Genomic DNA, 17,792 nt, shown 5'->3' with positions numbered 1-17,792 from the left:
TGTATCACTGATTGTTTAATCGATATATTGATCCAGATCGATGGATTGTTACACCCCTAATGGCACACAGGAGAAGTTGCAGTTGGTTGCATTCTGCAACCTCACTGTTAGATTGCCTTAGGCCCCAGGAACATCTTTCATGTAAAGCTCTGTGGCCCAAGAAGACTTTTCCTCGCAGACTTGCATAGCAAAGGACACATCTGGAAATCAGTGGATATATTTTTCTGAGTGTTACAACCCCTGGAAAATGACTTATTTCCCTATCAGAATTTGTTCCATTTGAATAATTGTATTCGTATTTAAGTGCAGCACTAAACCGGAAGGAGCCTGCTCTACTGGCCATACAGTGCGGAAGCAGTACTGAACATCCGAGTCGTTTTAAACGCGGCAGTTGAACTTTTTTGTCTTCATGGCCCAATGAGCAACTTCTCATAGGTTTGAACAGCACAATGTCTCCAATGCTGTATCCATTTCTCTTTATACATCAGTGGAAGCCATTAAATCCAACACACTTGACCTATAACTCTCATTGTTACCACTCTGTAACACAAAGCAATTTAGAGAAAATGTAACTGTAGTTTTTAATATCGGTCTCCAAATAGATCTAGGAAGTGGGAACAGTTAATGTGCATCTGTGGCCTGCCATATTACCTGTCTGAGAAAATGACAAGTAAACAGACACTGAAAACTACGAAAAATAAACTGAAGCTGTATTTTAAAAATCTGAAATTATAGTAAGCCTGAACATATTTACTGTGCTAGTTGAAGTAGTGGCAAAACACCCAACTATAAAAAAAATATCTGTACCACAGAGAGTTAAATGTGAGCTTAAGTGGCTGTATCCTTTGAAACTTTCAGAAAGTTAAAAAGTACGTGTTTGCATTTGAATGATTGCTGTGTGTGAGTGTGTATTGTTCCAACTGACTATTATCCGCTGCACAAACATTATATGGTCCTGGATGGAACACAGAGAGATCCCTGAGTGACTGTGACACAGATGTGTAGAAAATGGAAAAAACAGGCAAACACAAAGACTGGAGAGACAGCCAGACAGACGATTTTATGGATTAGTGGAGTGAAGTGAACTGAGTGAAGACTGTTGAAGCGTTCTGAAAGAGGGAGCCAGCAGTTTGGCTCATTAACTGTGACAAAGGGGCCTATCACTGATTTGCAGCCATTTGATATGTTATACTTAAACCCACACAGTTTCATTTGTGTTCACTTTGCTGAAAACTTGTGAGGTCATTCTCTACAAAGGATAAAAAGGCGGTTTCCACATTGATACAAGGGCCGTCACATCTGATACTTAAACGGGATATGCCTTTCATGCATTTTCAGTTTTGAAACATAGAAATGATGCTCCGATATCTAAAAAGCCAGAATCCTGTTGAAGTCAGATATCTTGAACACAAGTCATCAGAGGTGTTGTTGACTAAAGGTGCTGTATTTGACGCTCAGAGTTTTAATATAGCAGCAAATAACCATGGGATTTGTAAAGATATAGTGGAGAAATTGCATCCTGAGCAGAGAGTGAAGTCACTTACCTCTGTGTGTCTCGTAATCGGAGCTTCTCTGTTCTTTGTTGTGGTAGCCGGCCAGGCCGCACACGCATTTTAGTGCATAGCCCCATTTCCACCAAACACTTTCGGTATGGTACCTTTGGAACCAAAAGTAACCCTCAGACATGGTACCTAGACCCTAGTATTTCCACCGCAAACAGTACTCTTAAATGTGGGTGGGGTTGTTGTCACTAAGTGCTCTGTCCAGCACTCACTGTATTCCTTCCTCTATCAGTCTGCACCTCGTTTATCGTCCACAGAAGGGGGTTGCACGCCAGCATTTTCAGAACAAAATAGAACAGGCTGCAGTGAGAGTATTTAAAAACAGCGGGTTTGTGCATGCAGTCTCTGAGACAAGCTTGGAGGTTTAGTGTTGCTGTAGTTAACAGAAACGACACTCCGCAACGCTTTTTTTTTTTTTCTCAGTGAGGATTGGGATATATGCCTGTTCACATAACCCGGCCAAATAATATACTGTATATTAACGCTTGAAGATCCACTCATTACTAAAATTGTACGTCATATAAAAACTAAAGTAATGGTCAAAGTTGTCACAGTGAAATTTAAGGTGTGTTAATTGATTCACGTCATCAACTTGTGCATTGAGTAACATTACAAGTAAACGTTCCACCTTAAAAGTTACTGGCAGTCGGCCTAGTGAATTATTTTTCTCAGACCACAGCTGCTGCAAGAGGCAGCAAAACATCCTTTCATTTTATAGTTACAGTTTACTAATGACTGTAAAACTCTCCACGGTATGAATAGTGGTTACATGAGCCTCAAAACCAGCCACAACTCAGCCCTGAGCGGAGTGACCAACCTCTATTGACCAATCAACGGACTGCAGTGTTCACAGCTCCACCTTTTAGTACCAGATCTGTGTGCTAGGTACCCCAACAGAGAGGGGACCAAAAATGGGAACAGTACGAAACGGTTCCATTGGTACCATCCGCAACTTTTCACAGTGGAAACGTAAAAAAAAGCGTACTGTACTGTACTGCGTGGTGGAAACAGGGCTCTGGTGTGTGTCCCACTGGCTAAATAATTGCTGCCACTCTGCGTCAAGCTAGCTTGGCATCAAGTGTTGCCAGCTTGGTGACTTTCTTGCTTATTCAGACCATCAGAAAAAAAGAGAGAAATTCATTGTACTATAATTCATTCCCATACATGCTGCTCAGATTAATCACGGTTCCAGGCTCTCCCGTCATCAGTGCAGTGTCTCTCCGCCTTTCCCTCTCTTCTGTCATAATTTTCTTTCCTCTTAACAAAGCCTGGCTCAAGGTTTCCCTCTTTTTTCCAATCTTTATGCTAAGCAAAGCTAACGGACTGCTGAAGGTAGCGCCACATTTACTGTGCAGACAAGAGGAGGAATGTCAGTCAACTCTAGGCAAGAAAGAGAAAAAGCATATTTCCATGACAAAGTATTTTGTGCTTGTTTGTGCTGCTCTGATTAGGCTTCAAGTGTCTTTACTTTGTGGATATAGAAATCCTTCTCCCCACGCAGCTTTAATACTATGTAGGCAGCACAGGAAGAAGGTCAGGCAAAAGTCATTTTGTCAGGTGGGAAGAAAGGTTGAAAAACACTCCACTAATTTCATGATAAGTTAAAGGAAAGTGGTCGAAACCTGGAGGAGTATGTTTTGTTTTTTATTATACAAGTGTAGAGGGCAGTGGAGGACAGATTGTGGGTGAAGAAATGTGAAGTGTGAGGTATAGAATTTCTACTCACGAGCGTTTTTATTTTATTCAATAGAAGGCTTGTAGGAAGAAATGAGAAGGATGACCTTTTTTGATGGAGTTGCTAAGCATGAATGTTTCCATTTACACCCTAAGTGAGTGAGGATGGTGATGCTTCAGTATTTCTTTTTTTTTAAAAAAAACCAACAAAAAAACCTTTGATCATGTTGTTAGTGTTGAAATTATCAAGTTACTGTGAAACAGATTTCCCTCAGTCTGAGTGCTTCCCTGGACTTTAAAACTTCCCAGTGTCTTCCCCGGGGGTTTGGATAGCTAGATGCTGGGTTTCCATAGCAGCGGTCAGAGCTGTTTCCGGGGGGTGTTATGATGCAGATGTTCTCGGCAGGAGGTGCGTGTGTGCGCGAGTGTGTTTGTGCCGATCCAGGAAGTGGTGTTTTTGAGGAGGCGGCGGACGCAAACATACTTATGTTTGTTTACGCTGGTTGCTGACCCGGGCCGATTGTCACCACTGGTGGAATGTTACCCTGGTGTGTGTTTGTGTGTGTGTGTGTGTGTGTGTGTGTTTTAGTTGCTGAAAGAAGTATGAGTAGTCTTATCTAATCACTGATGTTGGACATTGTTTCAGCTATTTTTGTTTTGGTGTGTCTGTCTGTGTGTGTGTGGATGCTGGCAAACACTGTGCCTCATTTTGTGTGTGTTCACTCATCTATGGACCACTGGCACTGAGGAACTCCAAACATATTTGTCGTGACAGCGTTACAAATGTTAAACTACCTCCTCTTCTGTTTGTTTGTGGTTAAAAGCAAGGACTGTAGAAATATTTATAGTGTTTGCGACATTTGTAACACTTATTACTCTTAAACAGTTTTGTTTAGGATTGCATCAACAGGAATGCTCACATTTATCTGTGAAAACGTGTGTTTACGTGTAAGTGTCCTTGCTCTCCACTTCAAAAGCTGCATGTTTATCTGGTAGTTTGTGTGTGCTCTCCTGCTTGTGTATACACGTGTGTCCCAGAATTGTGTAGTAAGCTGCTCATTCCCGCTCTTTCCTCAGACACGGGACGCGGTGTGCAGGCGAAGTTGCTGCAGCCGCAAACAACTCCCACTGCATTGTGGGAATTGCCTACAATGCCAGAATAGGAGGTGAGTGACATTTGTCTAGTTTCTGACACTGTAGAATTATTCCTCCAACCTGCTTTAACAAAAATAAACTCTGTGTTTTAAGTTTGTCTTTGTGTCACTGACTGATCATATGCTTATTGTCCCACACACCATGATATCATCATGGTGTTGTCTGATTACTTCTACACACTTTCATTCTTATAAACACAACAAGTGAAAACCAATATGTGATAAGACCTGGAATCATGGGAACCTACAGAGAGTTGTAATTGCAGAGATTTGCCTATTAAAGGGGAGCAAAACTATTACATCAAAGGAACAGTGTGCAGGGTTTCCCACACATTCATATATTTGTGGCGGCCCGGCAAAATTAAAACATCTGCCGCCACATTTTGATTTTCTATATTTTGTGCAGGACTGTTCATAAGGAGCACTGTTGGAATATATACACTGTTTGGTTATTCATTGCACCACATTCTAGGAGCTTAGAGCGTTCTCTGGGCACAGAACGTCAGGCATAGTGAAAACAAAACTTAACCATTCACTGCGCTGGGTCTAAAAGTTTGCTTTCCCCTCACAAACCGCTGCTTCTCTCATCTATCGATCTGATCTGATCGGCTCTGATTGGATCAACTGATCAATTATCCACCCCTGGGCTGTGTTCACAAACCCACAAAAACCTCCAAGCCTGACAAAAAGGCAAGGAAAATAAAGAAACAAAAGTTAGCAGTGTGTCCCCGTTATTCGTTGCTCCCTGTAGGATGAGTGCTGCCTATGGTCTGCCACCTGGTTGCTATGTTTTTGAAAAGTCCCAACCTCACCTGTGCCCTGTGCCCGGGAACATCCTGAAAACAGCAAAGAAGAAAAAAATTAAAATATAAAGGCAGATAAATACAGCGCCACACGCTTCTTATGGGTTATAAGTGATGGTTGAGAGGGATTACTTCTGTATGAGACCACATGTTTGTTTTTTTTAGGAAAATCCTGCTTAGTATACATTTTAAAACATAACTTCTAATGCTTGAAGATACAGAGTTTAACCAAGACAACCAGGTGTTATGTAGGAAAAGCTGACATGGAAATACTTGCTAATTAATGTGTAGATTAGCCTAATTAATGACTTGATTTGCCTGTGTTTAATTCATTATTGTTATGATGACAGGACATTAAGCAGCTGCCCTGGCTGCCTAATGTATATCGTTATCCAGCCAGTTCTGTGGAAATTCACAGGACAGAGATTTAACCAGTGCACATTATTTCTGTGTTTGTGTGTTAGGTGTGCGAATGCTGGATGGCGATGTAACAGATATGGTGGAAGCCAAGTCTTTGAGTCTCCAGCCGCAGCACATTGACATCTACAGCGCCAGCTGGGGACCTGATGATGATGGAAAGACTGTGGATGGACCAGCGTCTCTGGCCAGGCAGGCCTTCGAGAACGGCATCCGCATGGTGGGCACATGCACTCATGTATACACATGCAGATCAATGTACAAGTGAACATGTGCTCAGATGCTCAGCCAAGACTTTGACATTGGTATTCATACAGTACAGGCCAAAAGTTTGGACACACCTTCTCATTCAATGCGTTTTCTTTATTTTCATGACTATTTACATTGTAGATTCTCACTGAAGGCATCAAAACTATGAATGAACACATGTGGAGTTATATACTTAACAAAAAAAGGTGAAATAACTGAAAACATGTTTTATATTCTAGTTTCTTCAAAATAGCCACCCTTTGCTCTGATTACTGCTTTGCACACTCTTGGCATTCTCTCCATGAGCTTCAAGAGGTAGTCACCTGAAATGGTTTCCACTTCACAGGTGTGCCTTATCAGGGTTAATTAGTGGAATTTCTTGCTTTATCAATGGGGTTGGGACCATCAGTTGTGTTGTGCAGAAGTCAGGTTAATACACAGCCGACAGCCCTATTGGACAACTGTTAAAATTCATATTATGGCAAGAACCAATCAGCTAACTAAAGAAAAACGAGTGGCCATCATTACTTTAAGAAATGAAGGTCAGTCAGTCCGGAAAATTGCAAAAACGTTAAATGTGTCCCCAAGTGGAGTCGCAAAAACCATCAAGCGCTACAAGGAAACTGGCACACATGAGGACCGACCCAGGAAAGGAAGACCAAGAGTCACCTCTGCTTCTGAGGATAAGTTCATCCGAGTCACCAGCCTCAGAAATGGCAAGTTAACAGCAGCTCAGATCAGAGACCAGATGAATGCCACACAGAGTTCTAGCAGCAGACCCATCTCTAGAACAACTGTTAAGAGGAGACTGCGCGAATCAGGCCTTCATGGTCAAATAGCTGCTAGGAAACCACTGCTAAGGAGAGGCAACAAGCAGAAGAGATTTGTTTGGGCCAAGAAACACAAGGAATGGACATTAGACCAGTGGAAATCTGTGCTTTGGTCTGATGAGTCCAAATTTGAGATCTTTGGTTCCAACCGCCGTGTCTTTGTGAGACGCAGAAACGGTGAACGGATGGATTCCACATGCCTGGTTCCCACTGTGAAGCATGGAGGAGGAGGTGTGATGGTGTGGGGGTGTTTTGCTGGTGACACTGTTGGGGATTTATTCAAAATTGAAGGCACACTGAACCAGCATGGCTACCACAGCATCCTGCAGCGACATGCCATCCCATCCGGTTTGCGTTTAGTTGGACGATCATTTATTTTTCAACAGGACAGTGACCCCAAACACACCTCCAGGCTGTGTAAGGGCTATTTGACCAAGAAGGAGAGTGATGGAGTGCTGCGGCAGATGACCTGGCCTCCACAGTTACCGGACCTGAACCCAATCGAGATGGTTTGGGGTGAGCTGGACCGCAGAGTGAAGGCAAAGGGGCCAACAAGTGCTAAACACCTCTGGGAACTCCTTCAAGACTGTTGGAAAACCATTTCAGGTGACTACCTCTTGAAGCTCATGGAGAGAATGCCAAGAGTGTGCAAAGCAGTAATCAGAGCAAAGGGTGGCTATTTTGAAGAAACTAGAATATAAAACATGTTTTCAGTTATTTCACCTTTTTTTGTTAAGTACATAACTCCACATGTGTTCATTCATAGTTTTGATGCCTTCAGTGAGAATCTACAATGTAAATAGTCATGAAAATAAAGAAAACGCATTGAATGAGAAGGTGTGTCCAAACTTTTGGCCTGTACTGTATGTTGAGAAAAGATATAAACACACAAACACACACTAGCAGATATGTGTGTGTGTGTGTGTTTCACTCTCATATACTCATATCCGAAAGTCCTAGCTGGCTATCTCTACCTGTGAAGCTCCTCCGGACATTAGAGAGCTGCCCTGGCCTATTAGCATATATTCATTTACATATTCATAGCTTATTTTGCATAACGACAAGCTGCTGCCATGTTGTTGGCTGAGTGGAGTGGAAAAGCTATAACAGAGGTTAAGAGGGGTGAAGTCATTCAGTGGTCACGTCTCACACACACACACATACATCTACACATTTACAAAGTTTGCTACGACTGGCTTTTTGCCATTTGGTTAAGCAGATGTAGACCTCTGAGGAGGTGAGACAGAGAGGCAGAAAGCAAAAACTTTGACTTCAAGGCTGAGTGCCTGTGGCATGGTACAAAAAAGAGAAGAGAAAGAGAGGAAAAAAGGATGGACACATAGGGAGTGTGAGCAGAAGAGAGTCCCCGTTGCTCCTGACAGGCTGGCCTTTTAAGATGACAGAGGTGAGGGAGATATCTGTCCAGCTGGTACGAGTTGGGCATGTGTATGCGCTTGCATGCCCTCCTGCTGTTGTGAGTGAGTGTGTGTGTGAGTGTGTGTTTGTGAAGCTGAGTGGAGATGACATGCTTGTGGGTGTAACATGTACCTGTGTGACACTCTGAAGAGACAGTTTATCACAGAGAGCTGAGGTGTTAGAGATACCACTGACAGCTGTGGGGAGAGTTGTACTCGGCTTGTGTTGCTGTATGTGTGGAAAACTGAAGGGAAACTGTGTGTGCGCTTGTTGCCTATGCACAACATTTTCCTCTCATAGGTGTTTCTGATTAGGCTGACCCTGTCTGTGTGGAAGTAGCTTTTAATTCAAACAGTGATATCCTTCAAAATATATCTTCATTGAAGCTCTCTCTGTACTTTTTTTCTGGTTTCAGGACATTTTAGTACTACAACTGAGGATTATTTTCATCGTTGATCAATCACTATTTTCTGATATTTTGTAGAGCTGCATGATATGCAAAAAAAAAAAAAAAATCAGATTATTTTGACAGAAGTTGCAATTGCCATAAGAGTCAGGATTTTAGTGGGAATGGTAATTTTTGCATTTTATTTTCACTGAAAAAACATAAACATGATGATGATGTCTGTATCAAACAAGCATGTTCCCTTACGTCTGGTATATGATTTGTAGGCCAGGGCATCTCTGTAGTGCTACAATGCTTCATTTATATGTGACACATCACCTTTATCAAAAAATTGCAGCTCCTGTGATTTGGATATTGCTCTTGGCCGTATTGCGATTTTGATAATACTTCAATTAGCTGTGCAGCCCTAACATTTAATTAATACTCATCAATTTTCTAGAGCCAAGATGACAGCAGCAGCTTTTTTGTTTTGTTGCTCCACAGTGCAAAATGTAAAATATTTAATTCACAATAATATATTATTAGAGAAAACAATTCAGTTCAGTAGAACTTAATTTATCCCGAACGAAATTCAGGATAAATTAAAATTAAGAATAATTAATGCCAGAGAACGGTTCAAATTACAGTGACCACAATTTTAACAATTCACAACCAGTAGGTTCCCCAGGTTAGAGTCACACAGTTTTATAACAATACAGTGTTCAATATTTGGCAAAATAACAAATATACAAGATAGAAGTGTTTCCTAGGAGCGAAAACAAAAACCAGTGTCTAATAGAGAAACAATAGGAGTATGAATAGTACAAGAGTTACTTAAAATGAACTAGAATGGTGGTTATATTGTTATATTGAATTTGATATAACAATGAAAACTAGTATTGCACATGACGGAGAAAATGATATTGCTCTACATTGACAGGTGATCATGATATTGAAGAATAATATTGCACTAAAGTAGATGAAAGCTGAAAACCTGTTGATGTTTAGCATCTTTGCTAGATGAAATAATCAATCATTAAAGTTGTTAATGATGAACTTTATGATGCAACACGTTCATTAATTGGCATTTCTTCTGACCAATAAATCACATAGGCACCATTTCAAACTCTTGATGATGATCACTGTCCATCAGTTCTGCATTGTTTCACCCCCCTCCTCTCCTTCATCCTCATGTCCCCTTCGTGCTCTCTACTCACCGTTTCCTCCCACCTCTCATTCTTTGTCCCTTCCTTTCTTTCAAAGCGCTCTCCATCGCTCTCATCTGTCAGCGTTTGCTCCTGTCTGATCCCCCTCTCACTCAGAGGGGCTCCACTCGCTTATCGCTGCCTGACAGAAGCCCCCTTTTGAAGAACTCCACTCTGTTTTTTTATCCGTGTGTATGTGTGTGTGTGTGTGCACGCACGTGTGCGTGTGTGTGTGCGCGCGCATGAATGTTGTTGAGTGTGTCTTGACAAACAGGGCAAATCGCAGTGTTGGTCAGTTCATCAGATGTCTTTTTTTTGCTGACTCCTGGCTGAAATTTGCCTTCACAACTCAGTCGGTCATCACCGGCACTGTAACTGGCTCAGTGTGTCTCCACCAGGCCTGTGTTTAGATCATTTTCAACTCTGCCAATTTTGGAAGAACAATTGAATAGTAAAAGCTATTTGGCTTGAGAAGGTCTTCCACTTCAAAATAATTGAGACTGAATACTCCATTAGTAAATGAATTGATGTCTTTATTCACACTCTGAGCTGGCCATGGCCTCTCAATTAGTAAGGTCCTCTGAATACATCTGGGATGATTTTTTTTCAATATGCTGTCTAACCTCTTCTGGATAGCTAAATTTGAATACTAAACAGCTGCCTGGCTGCTCATGCAACAGGCCTCAGACATAACAAATGTCCATATGTGTGCAGTGTTCATCCTAAACGTGGTGAAATGCAAAACATGCACTAAGAATCATTGTTAAAACTAGTTGAAATAATAATGGCAGTATGGCCAATGAAATATCCAAATTGCATGAGCTGCATTTCTTTGGTAAAGGTATAATGTGCCACAACATAGCAATAGCAAAGAAGCATTGTAATGATACAGAGATACCCCAGCCTGCAAATCATGTTCCAGATGTAAGGGAGCAGACATGTTTGTTACATTTTTATATGTCATTTTTTCAGTGAAAATAAACCATTCCCACTAAAATTGTGACTTATGTTGCAGTCAAATTATCACTGTCAAACCAATGGCAATTAGATTTTTTTTGGTATATTGTGCAACCCTATTAAAAACTCTTGTTTGCTGTGAGGAAATGGGAATTTATAAAAGATAATTTATCTGTGATATGTATATACTGTGGAAAACAAACTCTTGTCTACATGTGCAGTCAGTCAGGAACACTCGTCATAGATTTAACCATTAAAAGCAACAAATGGAAATAGAGTTATGCTTGCCGCTGATGGCTCTACTCAATGCTTAAAACCCCCCCGGTCATACAAAAGTGGGCCTAAAGCAAGACACAAAATACCCATTTAACCTTTAAGCCATGTTTGGACCCTGAATTTGGAGGGTGGAGGCTGGAGTGGAAGAAGCAGCTGCAGCAGTGGTGTATGGCAGCATTGGTGTGGCAGGGATCAGTGAGTAGGAGGCCATATTTAAATGGACTGCCTTGTTGTGAGAATGGGCTGCGATTGGTGTGTGACTGATGAGAAGCAATGATCCAATCAAGTTACAAACTTACCAAGATTGAGCAAAGCAGACAAACATGTACTGTACTGACAAGATAAATAATAATGGAACAGAGTACACAAGGTCCCAACATCAAGGATATGACACAATGTTTTTTTTATTCAGTATTTTCAGACTAAGCAGCAAATAGCACAACATGAGTTAAGATAAACGAGTAAATGCAGAGTTAAAATTTAGAAAATGACCGTGAGATGAGATTTAAAAGATGATTCAGCTCTTACCCTCAAAAATAAAAAATAACACTCGTCCTGCTGAAAATTAATTAAAAAAAAAAAAAACACAGCTAAATTCAAGCATCAGATATGATGCAATAAAGTGCACTACTTTCATACCAAACATCTTTTAAAGTAACGTCCTGTATCTGACTTATTACTAATTCATATGACAGGACTGGTTCTAGTTATACATTACGTCTGATGTCAATTAGTAAATGAACTTGTCTCTCTGCTGCTGTTTTACTGATGTCAGGAGAGATGGAGATTCACCTCAGTCCAACATTTAAAAACCTCACTAACACAGCATGCCACTGAGCAATGTCAACTTTTCAAAGGAAAAAAAATCACCACTCTATTTTGCACAGTCGAAACATTATGATTACTGAACTTGGATCAAATCACATCAGATCTGTTGCCAGATGCTCACAGGACCGCTGAGGATTTACATAGTCTCTGCTACCTACTGATCATCTCCAGCTCTTTCATTCGCTGATCTTCTTTATACAGTGATATCTGTGCACTGAACACAGAACCTGATACTGTGCTTTATGACAGACATTAACAGAACATTAAAAACCTAAGCCAAAACAAAGTCTGGTGAGGAGTAATTACCTCTAAGACAACTCTGCAGCCTCTTACTGTATCCTCTCTGCATCTTTTCCTGTCAGGGGAGGAAGGGCCGTGGCTCCATCTTCGTGTGGGCATCAGGCAATGGCGGGCGCAGCAGAGACCATTGCTCCTGCGACGGCTACACCAACTCTATCTACACCATCTCCATCTCCAGCACAGCCGAGAGCGGACGCAAGCCGTGGTACCTGGAGGAATGCTCGTCCACACTGACCACCACCTACAGCAGCGGAGAGAACTACGACCGGAAAATTGTAAGAACTGCTGCTGCTTGCAAACACGCACATGTACACACACACACACACACACACACACACACTAGAGCACATTCGCTCTTGAAAGGAGTACAAGAACCCATGGCCTAATTTTACTGCAAAGCCAGAATGCTCTTTCCTTCTTCACTGATGTCCAAATTATAGCATGGTGTTTTGTGCTTAATTGCAATTTGGACAAGATTTCTGTTTTCCATCTTTAAATGTGTGACATGAACCACAAAGATTTGCCAAGGTTTGTCTCCCTGCCTTAGATAACCATTAATTTACATTGGATACTGACCATGTTTTGATTAGTTGCTTGAAATAATGAAAACATTTGCACACCCAATATATAAATTCGGCTAAAGGGATAGTTCAGATTTTTTGAGGTGGGGCTGTATGAGGTACTTATCCATCGTCAGTGTATTACCTACAGCAGATGTCAGTCAGCACACCCTCAGTTTGGAGAAGCAGACAGATCAAATCAATCTCAGTTTAAGTGGGCACCATAATGAGAATGTTTGCACTGCTTTACCTTGCCATCAGACAGCCCTTTCTGACAGGGAAGTGAAGCCATTATTTATGCTTTCTTCAAAGCCACCAGACCCTTTGACAAAAACAGCAGTTATACTTCACAGAACAGGGAGTTGCTGATCTACTGTTGTCTTGATCGGCGTTCTTTTGTGTCTGTGTGAATCCTAGAAGGATTAGAAAACTCAAGTCAGACAATGATACAAACTAACTGTTTGAGGCAACGGTAGATGAGCAACTCCCGTGTTCTTGGAGGTAAAATTACTTTTTTTGTCAAAGGAGTCTGGTGGCTTTTAAGAAAGCGTTGATATGCTTTAGTTCGCCATCAGAAAGAGCTGTCTGACAGCAGGGTAAAGTAGTGTTTAATGCCCAGTCCCCCAATGATTCGTGACAAGACGAAACCGTTTTAGAAGGTTGCAGCAGTGTGAACTGGCCGGTTTGAGCTCGACTACAGTTGGCTGATGGAGTCACCTGCAACTCCGCTGGTCAAATCACTGTTGGCTGGTTTTAGAACGTAAGGAACGTTCGGCTTGTAGTGAAGTCTACTGGTCAAGTCAAAATGACTGCAGATGGTGTGTTTGCCTGCTGCAGAAGGTGCTCCGTCCCCACCGAACCCTCTGTTTCCCTCAGTGTCAGATGGTGGGTAGCTGCAAAATAATCCTGAAAAGCTGGAAATCAGAAAGGAAGTACAGAAAGTTGTTGCATAGAGATGATACACCGCCTCATCTAGTTGCATTGGTGTGAACCGGCAGGTTTTTAGAACATTGCAGAACTACGTGCAAGTAGTTGCACGTTTCAACTTGTCTTGTCAAGAATCTTTGGTCTGAACTGGGCTTTAGAGGTGACATTTTCTTTTTAGCTGGCAAAAATATGTTTTGTTGCTGCCCCCATCCACAGCAGTACATTGCTTAGCTTGGTACACCTGCCTGCCTCTCGACCGCCATCTACTGTAGGTCAAGCCCAGAGACTGGCTATCGGTCAATGTCAGGCCATCGGTGTGCATCTGTCACCCAAGTTTTTTGCAGTGTGTCTTGCCACCATTTGCACCACCTTTGTCGGCTTCTTTTCTGGCTAATTCAGCATGTTGAATCTCTGAGATGGCGGAGCCCATCTGTGAATTAAGTCACTGATTTGCAGTTTAGCTCAGTAAAGAGAGATGGAAGTGAAGAAAACAAACAAATGCAGTCAAGAGGGTGTAAGACTGAAACAAACATGTTGTATTAGGTATACTTATGTTTTTAGCCATTGAGCTCTTTAGCAGAAAGGGTTTGCAATTGTGCTATTGTGCTATTGTGCGCTGGCGCAGGGTTAATATGTTTTTTCTTTCAACATTGGTTTGTGCTGTTAATGTGCTAACTGACGAACTTGCGTCGTCAATCTGTCCTGACGCTCTTCCAGTTTCCCTTTTTTTAGGGTGAATACAGACCACCTCCGCCTGCTTGTATGAAGAGTTATTTCCTCTCACACAGGTGCAGAATGTACATGCTAGTTGGTCGTTGGCTGTAGTCTTTATGGTACATTCAGGTGTAACTTTTGGCAACGTGAGCAGATGCAACAGTCGTCCTTCGCAGCGAAGGACGACTGTTGCACTAGTTCTCTGATGTCACTTTGGTTTGTCTGGGCCTTAATGCACTGTATATAGAGAAGTACCTCAGACAAGCCAACTTCAAAAAATTCCGAACTATCCCTTTAAGAACAGAGCATGATGCTTTTGGCATTAACTTGGCCTTGTCGGTGTGTGCTTGCTTGTGGCTACAGTGGTGTGGCCTGGTTTGACCCAAATCAATCCCATGATCCACTGGGACGGACAGTGACAGTTGTCCACTGTGAGCTAGCTTGTCTGGCAGCGTCTTACTACATTCCTCAGACTGATGCTACGGACAGGCACACACACACACACACACACATTCTCGCCAGTTTCCCTCCGGCTTGGTACACTTACAGTAGAACCTCATATACCTGAATGTCATTCTAATCTACTTGAGCACACACTGTCCTGTCTGCTAAATGCTGTTGGACCACTTTCACTTCTTAGTAAACCATTTCGGATTCTGTGTGTGTGTGTGTGTGTGTGTGTGTGTGTGTGTGTGTGTGTGTGTCATCAGATAATCCCTCAAACTTTTTGGTCCAGGAAAGGTCCTTTGATGAGGGCTCAGGCTGGAAGTTAGCCAAGCTTTTCTTGGCTGACTGACTGTCAAGCTGTCTGACTAGTTGGCTGTCTAAAGTCCATACAATCAAAGTGAACATACAGCGCTTTAACAACATGTTTTACTACTTTTTATACCTTCTTTATTCTCCGTCCTTGCCTTCTCCTTGGGGGTTGGATTGATTTCTTGAATTCTTGGGGAAAACCACTGATATGTTTACTTGTGTGTGTGTGTGTGTGTGAGCATCTGTGTATGTTATCTGTAGTGAGGCTGTGTATCAAAGCTGGAATGTGAGTTTCAGGAGTTTCAGGTGTGTCTAAATCCTCCTGATCCTCATGACTTCAATCTCTGTCTGTCTGTGTCTTTCTTCCTCTCCTCCTGCCTGTCACTGTTTTTCCGCTCTTCTTTCACTTCACTCCTCCTGTAACCGTCGACTCCTGCTTCTTCATCTGTTTTCCTCTGAATATCGTCTTTGACTCTTTCCTTCCTTCTTTTCCCATCTCTTCCCTGCTCACCTTTCTCTGTCTTCATTCCTCTTTGTTTCTCTTTTATCCCCTGTGTAACTTCACTCTCCTTTTCCTCTCCTCTATCTGCAGATCACAACAGACCTGAGACATCGATGTACAGACAGTCACACGGGGACGTCGGCCTCGGCTCCCATGGCTGCTGCCATTATTGCTCTGGCCCTGGAGGCAAAGTAAGATCCACTTAACCTCATCCCTTCGCTTCATCTTTTTGTCCCTTGCTTACCTCCTAATGCCCTCTTGTCCTCTGGCCTCATTGATCTCCGAGGGGAACACGTGAAGCGTTTTCTCACAAATGCATCATTGTCAAGTCAGCGTGGAGATGCATTTAAATACTTGGAAAATGCTGTCTTTGTTTAAGTCAGTTAATCCCAGCAACATTTGTGAGGAGACATACAGGTCTTCAGAGGAAGAGACACTCCTGCAGGACATGCGTGCTCACAGATCAGCTTCTTGCTTTTAGTGTGAGCAGCACAACAAATGTAAATGTACTTCTGGATGGTGGGCTAGAGAATGTAATGGTTAGAGCACATTATCTCACCATAGTACATTATACACCTGCATCCGGTCAATTCAGAGTTTCAGCACTTACATGCAATTAACCCGCCTCTATGTCGTGATGTATTTACATTTACTGATTCTACATCTGCAGCTGGCAGGGATGCCTTCTTGAAAGGTCGTATTAATGTAGGACCCCTTCTGGTTCAGCCAAAGCAGGTCTTAGGGTCACAAATATCAGCAGATGTTAAAATTGAAATGCTGAATGAAGGGAGTCTTAGGCTGTTGATATTAAACTGTTATTCTGGATGTCAGGCCAAAATCAATAGTGGACAGTGTGTTGATGTGACAGACAAACCATTTTTCTTGGTAGGGGAAGTTTGTTGATGAATCCTGGCCTCTAGTGCACCTTTGAAAAGGTTTTAGGGGAGTTTTGGTACACTCAGGCACTCAAGTGTAGAGACACGCTATCAGTGGTGAACTGTGCTTGAACTTTAACAGAATTAAGCACGTGAGTAGTGACAACTATATATAGCTGAAGTGTGTACATAGTGTAGTGTTAACGGAGTTGGGACATATGACTTGATATAATAATATATTGCAGTACCATCTCCTCAGAGACATTCACACAAATATCACAATATAGTCTTGGGATTCTGAGACAAGCGTGTTTGTGTCTTTTACTGCAGACGTGAACTCTGAACTGTTCTGTCAGTTTATGGCTGTTCTCATGATGGCACTTTGGTACACAGTGTTTCATGTCAGCTGTCTATAAAACAGAGGGCTCTTTATAAAATAATGAATAAATATAGAATATGATTACTGTATGTTTTAAGGGTATATTTTCTAGAGGTCGACAGTGGGGAATTTTAAATGCCATTTTAATAGGAAATAGGGAATAGGTAAAAGCCAATAACCACCCCCAACACTGTGGAAGAAGTGTCTAACAGTGTCTGTTGTTGCAGTTTACCTACAAAACTTTATGCAAATACATGTTAAAATGAAGAACAATAAGTAAGTAAGTAAGTCAGATTTATTTATATATCGCTTTTGGCAGACATAAGTCACAAAATGCTTCACAAGGCCAATATACAATAAGAAGTAATCCTAGAGACCAAAGTGACTACATGAAAAGGTCAAGCATGTCAAGCAAAACTGTTTGCACACACAAGAAAGAAGAAAGAAAGAAGAATTCACACCACACAACAATAATACACAAAACTTGGGAAAATACAGCTCTGGTGCACACAAGTTACCCAAACGCCGATCTAAACAGGTGTGTCTTTAGCTGGCTGTTAAAAGAAACAATACACTTGGGCAGACTCACAAATCAGAGGAGACCTGCTTTCTATGGAGCTGTACCCATTGATCATTTAACACAGCCCTCCCCTCTTTGGCTCTGGTCGGTGTACGTTCTCATGTGACTGGTTGAACTATTGGAGCCAAGTTCCATCAATAACATAGTTTGTGAAGCGTCCTGTCGGCACTGATTAATCAGCCAAACTGATAAATCTGTTCCCCTCTTATATTTATCCATATAAAAAACTGTGATGTAACACAGATGGTTGTCTTGAGATATGCTTCTTATAACACAATCACCTGTATAACAATGTCATCATTATTATTAACTGTCCTGTTTTGTTGCTTTTAAACATATAAACCATTTAGATCTTGGTTTGAAGATGTCCTTGGTGACAGAATTTCATGCTTTCTGCAAAAAGCAGGGCTACCCACAGACATTTTGGGGCCAGGTGCTTTCAT

At 41.8% G+C, this 17,792-nt stretch overlaps 1 protein-coding gene across 3 annotated transcripts in view; it reads left to right on the top strand.

The window, feature by feature from the left end:
- pcsk5b (proprotein convertase subtilisin/kexin type 5b) overlaps positions 1 to 17,792 on the top strand; it is a 124,505-nt gene that overhangs the window by 29,343 nt on the left and 77,370 nt on the right. For all 3 annotated transcript variants that reach the window (XM_033618842.2, XM_033618844.2, XM_033618843.2), the window contains exons 6-9: positions 4,314 to 4,402; positions 5,658 to 5,830; positions 12,119 to 12,331; positions 15,606 to 15,706. In XM_033618842.2, coding sequence (XP_033474733.1) covers positions 4,314 to 4,402; positions 5,658 to 5,830; positions 12,119 to 12,331; positions 15,606 to 15,706 — 576 coding nt within the window. The remainder of the gene's footprint in view (positions 1 to 4,313; positions 4,403 to 5,657; positions 5,831 to 12,118; positions 12,332 to 15,605; positions 15,707 to 17,792) is intronic.

Source organism: Epinephelus lanceolatus, chromosome 9 (assembly GCF_041903045.1).
Source record: "Epinephelus lanceolatus isolate andai-2023 chromosome 9, ASM4190304v1, whole genome shotgun sequence".
Taxonomy (NCBI): domain Eukaryota; kingdom Metazoa; phylum Chordata; class Actinopteri; order Perciformes; family Serranidae; genus Epinephelus; species Epinephelus lanceolatus.
This window is presented reverse-complemented; position numbering and strand designations above follow the sequence as displayed.